The sequence below is a fragment of the Marmota monax genome, unplaced genomic scaffold (assembly GCF_021218885.2).
Source record: "Marmota monax isolate L192 unplaced genomic scaffold, Marmota_monax_Labrador192_F-V1.1 WCK01_AAM20220418_F8-fsc00014, whole genome shotgun sequence".
Classification (NCBI taxonomy): domain Eukaryota; kingdom Metazoa; phylum Chordata; class Mammalia; order Rodentia; family Sciuridae; genus Marmota; species Marmota monax.
In genome coordinates, this window is record NW_026695222.1 from 9,480,212 (window position 1) to 9,494,680 (window position 14,469).

Sequence of the window (14,469 nt, forward strand, 5' to 3'; positions counted from 1 at the left end):
ACAGTCCGCACAGTCCCGCCCGCACCTCGTCCCCGCCCGGCCCGGGCGGTTGTTGTGTACAAGTTCTCCGGGTGCGGTCTCCAGCCCGGGAAGATGTTGGCTGCGGCTGCAGCAGCTGAGACGATGGCAGCGCCTGCGGGCAGCAAGAGATGGAGGCAGCGGGACCCGGACGTAACCGGGACCGGGAGACTGAGGTCTGGGTTCGGTCTCCCAAGGCTCCTGGTGGTGCTCCCGCCGCTGCTGCTGCTCCTGCTGCTCCCGCTGTTGCTACTCTTGCTGCTGCCCCGAGAGGCTGGGGCGGCGGCGGCGACAGGATCAGGCTCACTTGTATCCGAGGCCAAGAAATGTGATCAGCCCTGTGTCAACCGCGGCCGCTGTGACCCTGGCACCGGCCAGTGCATCTGCCCCGCCGGCTGGGTGGGCGAGCAATGCCAGCACTGCGGGGGCCGCCTCAAGTGAGTGGGGATGGTGTTGGAGGGTGGGGCGTGGTGGGGAGACTGGGGGCGAGAGGTGCTTAAGACTCCTACAGCCCAGAGGTGGATGCGGGACAGAAAGTCGGGAGAGGGGGTGCCCCAGCTCCATTTGATGGTCATTTGCTTCCGGGAAGATCACTATCTCTGGCTTGTTTTTTTCCTGTGGCGGAAGGTGAAAAGGTGCAAGGCAGTAGTGGTGGTGCCCCCAAAGTTTTTGGGTGCTGTGGGTTAAATTGGAAGAATGCTTTGGATTCCAAAGACTATCAGAGCTAGTTTTGGAAACAGCCTATTTTTTAAAAAATTTCTTTGGTTAGAGGTGGACACAACGTCATTATTTTACTTTATGTGGTGCTGAGGATCGAACCCAGTGCCCCACGCATGCTAGGCGAGTGCTTTGCCTCTGAGCCCCAGCCCCAGCCCAACAGCCTATTTTTGATAAATGAGATATCAAGAAAAAGGTGAGTGAGCCAGTTCTTAACCAAATACTTCATTTGAACCTTCCCTTTTTCTCTAGATCCTAATAAGTTCCCCAACTGCGGAGGTGTGGGATGCTCTGAGGAAGCGAGGCCCCTGGAGTGATGTATTGGTGGAGATATAAAGGAAAGGGTAGGCGTGAGATTTTAGGGATAGAAGACTAAGTGGTTGTTGACTGAAGGAAAGTGAAGAAGCTAGCCTTTGGAAGCTCACTGGCCAATGGCATATTAGAACAGGGTCTGTCCTGGAGAGGGGATGGAAAGCTGTTCCTGTTTACTTTGGTTTCTGAACATATGGAGTTCCTGCTGCCGCAGTCTGGCTGGGCACAAATGCCGCAGTCTGGCTGGGCACACAATCACGAGCCACCACACAGCTTGTAGATTCAAACAGCAACTCTTTATTCCCGAACTCACACCAGCCGTCTACAATCACGTTTTGGGGAAATCCACGTTCTCTGCCCAAATCCACCTCCACTGGGCTTCTATCTCCAAAATATACTGTCTGAATCCCGTGAGAACTCAAGGGGAACTCAGGCAGCAGGATACGCCCTATTCCCAGCAGGAATAATCTTAAACCTTAAACCTGGAACCTAAACTGGGAACGCCCTAAACAAGATTATCTTAAAACCGGGAACACCCTAATCTGCCTTGGTCCTTGAGCAAGGTTAAGTACATTCAATGTCACTGCAACATGGGGTACGCTGGCAAGGAAATTGTCATACTTACTTGGCTAATGGCTCCCAGCATCTCCCCCCTTCTGATTAATTAAACAACAAGCAATGTGGCTTAAGGACCGTGCCTGGTAGGTTGTCCAATTCAACATATGGTTCTTACCCGTCATCGGAAAACTGACCTTTAGGCGTCAGCCTCCTGTCTTAGGTTGATACCACTGCAATTGAATCATACCCGTCACTGACTACCGGTCCAGCATAAGCCATTGGCCCCCAAATTTTAGACCATCACTAGCAGAAGGGAGGAGGATACAGAAATGCCACGACACCAAGCCAATTGACGGCTCCTTGGGAAAAATTGCATCACTAGTGACACCATCAGCAAAGATATGCCAGCATTACCACAATTCACTGCACCAAACGATAGTTACATAGTCCAGGCAAGTTCTGCAAGCAGTTCAAAGCAGAGGAATCTATCAATATGTCCATTTCCTCCCCAAAATCTGTCTCCTCCCAAAGTAAGTTGACTCTTTGATTGAGCATTACTTGTTGAGTTTTTCACCGGCACTGGGATGGAGATAGGAATTCTGGCAATGATGCTAAAGAGACATTATCCTGAAAAGAATTATTAAATATAATGAAAAGGAAAGGTGAAAGTAAACAAACAGATCTGTTAACCTACTTTAAAAACAATCCTTAACAGCTTTTTACCTAATTTAAATTAGTAAACAAACAGATCTGTTAACCACCTTTAAAAACAATCCTTAACAGCTGTTTACATAATTTAAATTAAACCATTTAAATCACGTGAATAAAAAATAATAATAATTCGGATCCATTTTTTCATGAGCGCTCCTCATATAAGAAATATGGCCATACGCACATACAGACATACAACACAAAACACAAGAGTGTACACAAACGTACAACACATAAGAAAATAGTAAAGGCCTTGTAGCTTTACCTAGGTGAAATCTCCATTGCAATGTTTAAAAACTCCACAGTCAAAAAATAAAACTGATCAGAAAAACATTAACCTAGGTTTGTATGAGCTCAAAAAATAAAAATAGAACTTCATGTTATGGGGAAAACCAATAATAAAATAGCTATTGAAAAAAGCATCCTGGTTAATCACTGTCGCAGATGTAAGAATGGCCAAGCTGGAGTTCTGGATATCAGCTGTTATGGATTTGAGTCAAATCATCTTCTTTTCGATCTGTAGAAACTGTTTTAGTTAATCTCTCTGGAATCCAAATGGGCTGCTGTTCTCCCTGTGGAAAAACACAAACAGACCCCTGACTCCAGACAATCACTGGGTCAGGACCTTTCCATTGTCCTGTTAGAATATCTTTCCAAAGTACTTTAGGCTTATGTACATTTTTTGGATACATGTGTCTTTCCGCAGCACTAAGTTCTGAAGAATCCAAATTTAAAAAGTTTAGAGTAAAAAGGGTTATTTTAAGTTTATCTTTGGGGCATATATACCCCTTAAAGATCATCTTCTAGTTTTCCTTTAAGGTTAGTACATTCACCCTTAGTTGCTTTTTTTCCTCCTAGTTTTTTTTCTTCCTATTTTGTGGGTTTAAAATTCTTATCTTCCTACATCTTTTCTATCTTCCTACATCTTCTTTATCTTTTTTCTTTTTAACTTTCTATACTTCTGTGTTTAAAGTTTTTCACTTTAAATTTTTGATCTTTATCTAAATATCTTTTATCCTATTATCTTCCCATTTTTTTTAAGTAATGCTTTTAAGATTAACTAGGCTTTAAATGATGCAATAAAGCAATCTTTTTTCCGCCATGAAGGTATCTCGACCACCTTCAATTTAACCTTTTAAAGCCTTTTAATTATCATCTATACTGTACTTTTAAATGTACTTTTTCACCACCTACAGCTTCACTCTTTTAAACGAGGCTTAGATTCTGTTTAAATCGCTTCAATGTTAGTTTACATGGCTGCCCTTCAACCAAAGGCTTTTTTTTTTAACTCCATAGAGAAGCTCTGTCTCAATCTGCCATGTACAAATACCTTTTTCTTCTTTCTTCCTTTCTCAAGCTTTTAAAGTAAGTCTAGTTTCCTCAAAATCTTTTTAAATGGCATTTTACAACTTTTTACTTTACCACACAGAGATTATCTTATCTAGAAACATTTCTTTTTCCTTTAACCTTTTATATTAAAATATATTTCCACATCTTGAATCTTTTTCTATTTTTAACCGTTAACCCTTTTTATAAATTCACATTTTGAGACAACTCTTATAAAATTTCTGATTTGGACAAATTACTCCACTTTAATAAGATGAAAGACTTTCATGTTTTTTATGATACTATAACACTATAATTGAAACCCAACTGAAAATTTTTCTACTCTTTGTATATAAATTACACATGATAGAATCTTAACTCTTAGTAACCTTGTTTTAGCAAAGACACAGACACAAAGCAATATTAAACATTTTTCCATTTACCAATTTATGAAAACACACATAATGTTTAAATATATTACCTTATGGGACTTAATAAGTAAAGAGTGGTTGCTGTTTCAACATTTTAGCTTTGTAAATTAATCAGATGTCTGTAAAAACCAAGATCTTAGACAAATGTAGTAAACAGAACTAGTCATCTCTTTCTTGAAGAAAAATCCTTCTACAGGATACCATGATGGTCCCATTGATATACTTAATAACTTGTCTTTAAAAAGCCATGGGCTACATTTTTGTATTGTATCAACATATGCCCTAATTGTTCTTGGTCTCACTGGGGTGCCTCCTTCCTCTAACAATTTATCTTGCTCGGAGGCGAACAACTTCAAACCTTGAGTCAACCATTTTCCCCAGTTTGCCTGAGAAAGTTCTAAGAACAGGCAACTTGAAATAAAAACAAAATAAATCAAAACAATAACACATTGTTTTTTGAAATGTTCACCCATTCTTTCTCTCTTCCTCAAGGGTGAGAAATTTCACTTACCTCCAAGCTTCAGAAGTTCCCCGTACGGGCCACCAAATGCCGCAGTCTGGCTGGGCACAAATGCCGCAGTCTGGCTGGGCACACAATCACGAGCCACCACACAGCTTGTAGATTCAAACAGCAACTCTTTATTCCCGAACTCACACCAGCCGTCTACAATCACGTTTTGGGGAAATCCACGTTCTCTGCCCAAATCCACCTCCACTGGGCTTCTATCTCCAAAATATACTGTCTGAATCCCGTGAGAACTCAAGGGGAACTCAGGCAGCAGGATACGCCCTATTCCCAGCAGGAATAATCTTAAACCTTAAACCTGGAACCTAAACTGGGAACGCCCTAAACAAGATTATCTTAAAACCGGGAACACCCTAATCTGCCTTGGTCCTTGAGCAAGGTTAAGTACATTCAATGTCACTGCAACATGGGGTACGCTGGCAAGGAAATTGTCATACTTACTTGGCTAATGGCTCCCAGCACCTGCATTGGCTTGGATCGAGGCAGTACCCCTTGAAAGATCACTCACTAATTAATTAACAGTTGTGTATTATTTGTTTCAGTTGTGCAAGGATTTCTGGATATGACACACAAATAGAGTAGTCAGACTTTGGCCTAGTCCCCAAGGAGTTTGGAAATAGAAAGAGGAAGATCCATACATAAAAGTCATGAGAACTATAGTCATTCAAGCTTTTGGCAGCTATTTACTGAATACTTTCCCCATCTGACCTGAGGGAGTAAAGAACTGTGGTGAGCAAGACAGGGTTCTGCTCTCAAGGACCTTCCATTTTAATATGGATGACAAGCAGTTAACAAGTAAATAAACAAGTGAAAGAAATGACAAGGTTATTTCAGCTCCTGGTGAATGTTGTCACCAAAATAAAAACAGGTCGGTCTGATAGAGAATTATAACCATCCAGTGAGTTTAGAGGCTGCTCATTTGATATGCCATTTGATCTGAGACCTGAATGAGGCACTGGAGAACCTGTGAAAATTCAGGGGTGGAGGGGTTGTGACTAGCTGGGGCCTATAAGGAAGAGAGTCTTGAAGGAGGAGGTAATACTGGATTTGAGCATTTGAGGCTAAGTAGGATTTGGAAATGTGGAGCTAGGGGAAAAATTCCTAAATGAAAGGAAGGATGAAGACAGAGTTGTGGAGGCAAGATTTGCTGGTGCCTCTGTAGAAGAGAATCGTGAGGGAGAACTTTGGAATGATAAAATCATGGAATAACATCTTCTAGGGAACTCAGAGAATATGGAGCAGATGAGATCTTCAGTTTAATGGATACAGAAACCAAGTGACTTCAGGACCAGTGTGTAGTGGGCTGCTTTTATAACTTATTTAGGATGTTCTGATTTATGAATTCTGTTAATCTGCACATATTTGTTGAGGGCTCCTCCGTTTTCTCTCTCTCTCTCTCTCTCTCTCTCTCTCTCTCTCTCTCTCTCTCTCTTTCACCCAGGGGTACTTTACCACTGAGCTACATCCCCAGCCCTTTCTATTTTATTCTTTAATTTTGAGACAGTATCTTGCTGAGTTGCTTAGGTTGGCCCCTTAAATTTGGGATTGTCCTGCCTCAGCCTCCCAAGTAGCTGGGATTACAGGTATGTGCCACTACACCTGGTGGCTCCTCTGTTTTAGGTTGTGAGATAGAGTGGCAAACAAGTCAGATACAGTTCTGCTCTTGTGGAGCTTACCTTCCAGTTTGGGAATAAAAAAATTCAACAGTTAATCTATAGTAATTTTGCTTAAGGCTGTGGAGGTGAAGAGCAGGGGACCTCTGAGTTAGTTGGAAGGGGGTGAGGTTAGTCGCTGGGTAAATGAGAGTTGAAGGGTGAGGTGGTCCTACTACCTGAAGGGTGGGGTGCTGAGAGGTCACCATGTCCAGAGTCTTGGGGATGAGTGGGATCATGGCAATGTGACAAGATGACTGGAGCAGAGAGAGCAGAGGGGAGCATGACAAGACTAGACAGACTGCAGAGCCAGGCCTAGTGGAGACCTGTTAGTCAGGTTGAGAATTTTGACCTTTAGCTCCAGAACTGTGTGATGGCATAGTTCACTTTTGTTTTTGTGATATTATGGGCTATTAGATTATAGTTAGAGCAGGAATAGCTTTGAAGGTGAGGCCAGGGCATTTTGAATATGAGGTACTTCCAAGATCAAGTGAATGGTTGATTGAGTTCAATGAGGATCCTTAGAGTTCTGAAAATTTGGGACACTGTGGTAGGCAGTGGGATCCCCAGAGTGGGAAGGGACATTTGTAGCAAAGTCAATCTGTCTGTAATATTCAGAGTAGGTGGACTTACTGGGCATAAGAGGCTAAGTGGGTTTCTAAGTAGAGTCTGTTAGCATGAATCGGGACATCAGTATGAAAGACTGAGGTAGGCAGTCTGATTAGAGGCAGGGCTAGATGCTGTGTGGTGTTGCAGAGGTAAAATGGACAGGTCTTTTTTTGAAACTGGTTTTCTCTTGGGAAGAGGGAGGATTATGGTGAGGGAAACAAAACTAGATCCTTATCTTGAGTGATTCAGTGATATTATTAACAGACCTGGGGACCCAGGAGAGGCTGATTTTGAGATAAGTTAAATTTTGTACATACTGAGTTTGATGTACTCTCAGAATATGTACATGGCACACATAAGCATTGGAGTCATCTACCTATGAGGGGTATTACCAGGGAAAGAGACCCGTCTAGTGTCTACATGGACAGTCCAGAGGATTAGAGAAGAACTGCTTATAATGTGGAATAGACACTCTTGATGTTATTGTCTCAAATGGTATCAATGTAAGTGAAGGGCTTCCCTAGCTCCCTAGCTCTCCTTCGAGCTGGTTCTAGCTGATGTGAGTGCTTTTTCATGGGCAAATAATTTCAACTGGTCCTGATGATACCATTATATTAAATGCTTTCTGGAATTTACATTTTTAAAAATGAAAGCAGGAGGGATTTAAGTCTTAAGTCTTTAAAAAAGATCTTTTACTTGATATTTTGGAGTGGAGAGTTAAGTGTTGGTTTTGATTTAACTTATAAATTTCTTTGTTATTAAACTAACAGATGTTAAATGAATACACTTCTGGTTTACAATAGCATCAAGTCATTTTTCCAAAAATTTTTTTTAGTTGTAGATGGACACAATACCTTTTTTAAAAAAATTATTTAGTTTTATGTGGTGCTGAGAATTGAACTCAGTGCCTCACACAATCCCAGCCCAAGTCATTTGTCTTTTAAACTTTTAATTTGTATATATCCTGTGTTATAATTTCTGTTATAGCTGTTTCTTTTTTTTCCTCTTTTTTTTTTTTTTTTTTTTGTGGCACTGCAGATTGACCTGGGGGTTTCTCTACCCCTGAGTTACGTTCCCAGCTTCCCATTTTATTGTTGAACTTTAAGACTGGCCTTGAACTTGTGATCCTTTGACCTCAGGCTCTGAATAGCTGGGATTATAGGCATGTGCCAGATTTGGCAAGAGAAGTGAACCTACGGATTCAATAGTGTAGGTGAACCCCAAATAGTATAAATGCAAAGAAACAAATGCCAAGACACACCAGAGTCCCACTTCTGAAGACTAATGACAAAAAAAGTTTTGAAGTCAGTGAGAAAATACTGACACATTAATTACATGGACAAAGTGATTCAAATGACAACAGATTTCTCACACCAAACTATGGTTGCTAGAAGGAAGTGGCACAGCCTTCTTCAAACGCTGAAAGAAAAGAACAGTGTTTACGTCACGTTAGAATTCTGTGTCCAATGAAAATATCTTTAAATTTTTTTTTTAGTTGTAGATGGACACATACCTTTATTTTGTTTATTTATTTTTATGTGGTGCTGAGGATTGAACCCAGTGCCTCACACATGCGAGGCAAGTGCTCTACCACTGCGCCACAACCTCAGCCCCCTGAAAATATTTTTTAAGAAAGAAGATATTGGTGGCTCAAGCTTGCAATCCTAACTACTAGAGAGACTAAGGCAGGAGGATCATAAGTTTAAGACCAGTCTGGGCAATGTAGTGAGATCCTGTATCAAAATAAAATGAAAAAGCACTGTATATAGTTCAGTGGAAGTGCTTGCCTAGCACACGAAGAGGCATTGAGTGCAATCCCTTGTCCTGAAACAACAACAACAACAAAAAAAAAAAAGAAAGAAAAAAAAAAGAAAAGAAAAGAAAAAGAAAGAAAGAAAAGAAAAGAAAAAGAAAAAAGGAGCAAATATTCATATAATTAGAATTTTAGAGGAAAAGGAGAATGAGTATTTGAAAGAAATAATGGCAAAAGAAACCAACCTGAAGACATAAGGAGCTGTGAAAGCCCCATAAACGATAAAGCTCAGTGAAATCCATGCTAAGATGCATCATAATTAAACTATTAAATTATAAAGGCAAAGAAACTATCTTAAAAGCAGGCAGAAAGAAATGAAGCATTGCCTATAGGGAATACCAATTCAGATGACAGTAAATTTCTCATCTGAAATCAGGGGAGCCAGAAGGATGTGGGATAAGAGGTCAATCTCAAATTCTGTTTCTGTTGAAACTGTTGCTTAGGAGGTAAAGGGAAATAAAACATTCTTAGATGACGGAAAGGTAAAAGATTCGTTGCTAGCATACTCAACCATTAAAGATTACTAAAGGAAGTTTTTTAATCAGAAAGAAAATGATAAAGGAAGGAACAATGGAACAACCGAAAGGAAGATAGAACAATGGGGGAACAGAAATAAGAGTTTATTTAATAATAACAATAGGTTCTCCTTTCCTTCTAAGTCTTAGCAATCATATTTGATGATTGAATAAAAATACAAGACTATCGGGTACTAAAGATGATATTTATATGAAGACAAAGCACCTAAATAGAAGTTAAGTTTCCATACTTCACTCAAAGTGGTGAAATGTTACTAGTAAATAGATTATTATAAAGCACATGTTTACATTATAGTAATGATCTAAACAACTATGAAAAGAAGATAAAAACAATAAAAATAAATCAATATGGAATCTGTGATGGTTAGTTGTAATCAACCCAGAACATGACTGGGTTAAGTGATACCCAGAAGATATGATGATATAGTTCAGTGGTTGAGCTAGACTAAATAACGAAAATCTGACCTCACCTAGTGCAAGGGGAATTTTAATGCTTCCCTGGAGCTGGAAATCCATCTTCTTCTGCTCTTGAACATAGAACTCCAGATTCTCTGATCTTCAGATTCTAGGACTTGACAAGTTCCCCACCAGGTTTTCAGGTCTTTGGCCTTTGAGAGTTATTCCATCAGCTTTTCTGCTTTTCAGTTCTTTGGAGTTGAACTGAGCTATGCCACTGCTTCCCTGATTATCTAGCTTGTAGATAGCTTATCATGGCACTTCGCAGTTTCCATAGTTGCAAGAGCTAATTTCCCTAGAAAACTTATATTGGCACCCCGTTCTCCACAGAAAATCTTAACTAAGCTTCTCCAGAAATCTTCACCATAATTGGTTTTAGGACTATCAGCAAAAGGGTCTGTACAAAAGAGTTCAGTGTAGTTAAACTTCCTATTTCCTATTGCTCTGTCTTACTTGGCTACCAGTCTGGAAGAGTTCAGCACCTGGAGTGCTGAACGCCCCTTTACTAGTTTTTTACAGATATTTATCCAGTACAATAGTATGTAGAAGTGTGTTTGCAAATGCAAAGTGGGATTTTAAAAAAAGATCCTTTAACAAGGTCTCTGGCCTTGAGCTGGGCTTCACAGAGATGTCTACATTTCTAATATAAGAGAAGTTACCAATTGGGCTTCATGGTAACAGCTGGCAGGGGGAGGAAAGAAAGGGGAGAAAAAGCTCTCCTCTTCTCAGGCTATGTCCTTGAAGGGTTAACTTGCCCAGAACAGTGAAAGAAAAAGCTGCTTTTGTGTGAACTTCTGCAGACTGTGAACTTCGGAGCCCCTCCCTTACATGAAGGGTATAAAGTTCTGAAACTGCCTGAATTCAGGGTTCAGGGGGATTGATTGATTACAGAGAAAGCTTTGCCCACTGAACCTGGCTAGAGCTAAATAAACCTGCTTCCTGTTCCTATTTGGTGTCTTGCCTCGTCTGTCCCCTGCAACAGACTCACTCCACATATCCTATTGGTTCTATTTCTCTGTAGAACCCCAGTACAGAATCCTAAAAAAAATGTTCACATGATCTGTACAAAGGCAAAGAGAAACAGGAGGAGAATTTAAATTTTGACATTATAAATAGCTAACTAAATGTAAAAGAGCAAAATACAATAAACAAAAGAGATTGACCAGACCCCATGATACACACCTATAATACCAGCTACTTGGATGGCTGAGGTAGGAAGATTGCAAGTTTGAGACTAGCCTTGGTAAGTAAGTGAGACCCTTTCTCAAAATAAAGAAGATTTGGGAAGTAAGACATGTAGATCTCTGTATCAGACAGACAAGCATAGCAGAGGGAGAAAAGGGCAAGGAAGTTGAGAGATTTGGAGGATATGATTCTTGTGATGGACCATGGAATCTTAACAAGGTAAGTAAGAAAGTGAAATGTGTTCATGGTGAATGATTAACAGTGAAGAAGTGGTAGTTCCATGTATTGACAGTCCCTATGAGCTGAAGACACATTGGAAAGAGGAACTAAGACACATTTGAGGAACTAAGTAAATGAACTGGAGAGATAAGAGACAGTGCTTAAAATGCATATATAGTATGTATTAATGTACCCAGTCTGCTCAATTTGCATTGTATTGAGAATTAAGAAAGATATTAGTGTCTGAATTCCTGATAGATTGATTTTTTAAAATTTAAATTACAGGCTAACTGGAGCTTCTGGGTTTATAACAGATGGACCTGGTTATTATAAATATAAAATGAAGTGCACGTGGCTCATTGAAGGACAGTAAGTAGTAATGGCTGACTTCATTTTTTATTTTTATTTTTTAGAATAGAGCTCAGTGTGGCATTACTTTTCCAACAAACGACATTAACAAATTGTTGCTATTCTTTTTTCTTTTGTGGTGCTGGGGATTGAACCCAGGGCCTTGTGCATGCAAAGCAAGCACTCTACCAACTGAGCTATATCCCGAGACCCAGTAGCATAAATATTTAAAATATGTTTAATAGTTTTCATTTGGCAAATGATTCTGATTCTGATTTTTAAATTTTCTTTCTCTTGCACTAGGATTTAACCCAGGGCCTTGTATTGCTAGGCAAGCACTCTCTCAGCACCTTAATTTTTATCATTATTTTTTTTTTTAAATTTCAGATTGATTTAAATTGCTGCAAATAAATTGTATGCACTATAAAATTGTATATTTTCAACTGTAATAGTTAAAAACCTGTTAAACTATTTTTAACAGTTTGCTTAAAACTTTATAAATTATAATATTTTGTAATTTTTCTAAATATCTGTTTTTATCATGGCAGAAAAATCAGAATAACCACTCTTGCCTTATTGTCCCTTCTCTGGACTTCTGGGTCTCTCCAGCTTTTCCTTCCTTTTTCTCCTTTCCTTCATGCAAAGGAGTATTTATCATGGAAGAAGTATTTCTCCTGGGAAGCAGTATTTCTCAAACTTTTAGTCGCAGGATCTCCTGACACTTTTCAACTTTGAGGATTCCAAATAAATGTCACTTTTAAGGGGGAAAAATCTTTATATTTAAAGGAATTTTTGTGAAAAGAGTGGCATTTTTTCCCATTTTACAAATCTCTTCAATGGGTACATCAGGACTTTTATGTTTTGCTTTGTCAAATATGGGATACTAAGCAGATTTAAATGTGGATGGGAAAGTCCCATATAAGAGGGAAATATTAAATATTTGAGAGATGTAAGGAGAAATAGGTTTATCTGTTTTGGGAAATGGTAATTTCATGGATTTTTGTCTAGGTGCAAAGCATAAACAGGAAGGTGAAATTGGAAGGTTTGAAATAGTCCCTGAAAATTAGTGATTGTGGAGAGGGAGAGGGAGATAGTGGTAGGACTGCTGGCAGAATCCAAGTGTCACGTGAAGTGCTGAGCAGAGATGGGTACTGGAAGCAGTCGGCCTGGTGGCAGGACTTCTTCAGTACAGCTCAGTTTTCTTTGGATTCAATCTAAGTCAAAGTTGATAAATGTTTTCCTGTAGACTTTTGCCAGGCAGTGCCACGAAGAGGCAGAGGGCAGGCAAGTTTAGAGAACTGACAGGGGTGTTTGTGAAATGAAGAGTGTGGAATCTGAAGTTGAATAAGAAAGGAAGTGCGAAGTGGAAGGGCTAATGCATTGGTCAGAGGCTGTTAAACACTGGCTGTCCCAGACTGCTAAATGGACTGCAAAGCCCCAGGCGTCATGGATCACATCTGTTTTGTTTCCCATTGCATGTTTAATGCCCTCTTGGACATAGCAAGTACTAAGTGAGTCTTTGACAAATGGAGGAATACTGTGTATATACTATTAATTTCTTTTCTCCTTGTAAATTCTTAAAAAGTTTCTACAGTGCTTAATGGTTATGATGATTATTGTAAATTACTGTTTTTGTTCTTTTCAGGCCAAATAGAAAAATGAGACTTCGTTTCAATCATTTTGCTACAGAGTGTAGTTGGGACCATTTATATGTTTATGATGGGGACTCAATTTATGCACCACTAATTGCTGCCTTTAGGTAAGCTCAGTCATATAAATAGTTGGTCATCATTATTTTATTTTTGAATTTAAACCTATATCCTATATTACATTCTTACTGGATTCACAGTTAATATCACATAACACATTCACTTCATGGAATGAGTGGTTCTGCAGTCCACTTCTTGTGTGCTAGTCCTGACTGGGCTCCTTTGCCTACAGGGTCAGTTTCTGGGTGTAGTGCTTGATCTCTTCCATTTTGCTGATCTGTAAAGTTGTGACAGTATTATCAAGTTTACCTTCTCTTCATGGTGGGGGTGAAGTTTACCTTTTCAGAAAAAAAATGTTTGAGTAATATGTTAAATATAACATTTTTTTGTGAAAACTTAAATTGGAAACCATGCCCATCTTGTTCTTCTGTGTTATTACATAGGACTTCAAGATTTACTTGCTGAATTCACATATGATTGGTGGGTGGGTGTGTCAGTCTGCATTTGCATTTATGTATATGTATGTATATGTATTTATGTATGTGTTATAATGGATGAGGGAAACTTTGGAATGAAATAAATAAAATGAAAGTGGTTACCTGCTAAGAATGAGGAACAGACCAGTTATTTATTGCTTTTTTTTTCTAACAAGCACATTCTACATTAGTAGTTAAATGAAACAATTTCACCAACTATATGGGATGTTCTAAATTGCTCTGCAGCACTATGATTTTGTTGAGTATTCCACAGGACCACGTGTGGAGTGCCTTGTGACACAGCCATCTGCTAGAGTCTGTGGGTAGGAGATGCAGAGGTTTTTGTGGTTGATGGAGCTGGAGAGTGGTTTTCCTCCCTGAGAATATTCTTCAAAAGAACACTGTTCCTTTTAGAGTTTTTTTTTAAAATATTCATTTATTTATTTTTATGTATTTTTTATTTATATATGACAGCAGAATGCATTACAATTCTTATTACATATATAGAGCACAATTTTTCATATATCTGGTTATATATAGTATATTCACACCAATTCGTGTCTTCATACATGTATTTGGATAGTAATGATCATCACATTCCTCCATCATTAATTACCCCTCCCTTTCTTCCCCTCCAACCCCTCTGTCCTATCTAGAGTTTGTCTATTCCTCCCATGGTCCTGCTCCCTATCCCACTATGAATCAGCCTCCTTATATCAAAGAAAACATTCGGCATTTGTTTTTTTGGGATTGGCTAACTTCACTTAGCATTATCTTCTCTAACTCCATCCATTTACCTGCAAATGCCAAGATTTTATTCTCTTTTATTACTGAGTAATATTCCATTGTGTATATATGCCACATTTT

At 39.2% G+C, this 14,469-nt stretch overlaps 1 protein-coding gene across 1 annotated transcript in view; it reads left to right on the plus strand.

Annotated features, from left to right (window-relative positions):
• Positions 1 to 90: 90 nt before the first annotated feature.
• Positions 91 to 14,469, plus strand: part of LOC124085356 (attractin-like) — an 83,381-nt gene continuing 69,002 nt past the window's right edge. Inside the window, 3 exon segments of the mRNA XM_058575329.1 lie at positions 91 to 455; positions 11,355 to 11,438; positions 13,063 to 13,176. Coding sequence (XP_058431312.1) covers positions 94 to 455; positions 11,355 to 11,438; positions 13,063 to 13,176 — 560 coding nt within the window. The 5' untranslated portion in view covers positions 91 to 93.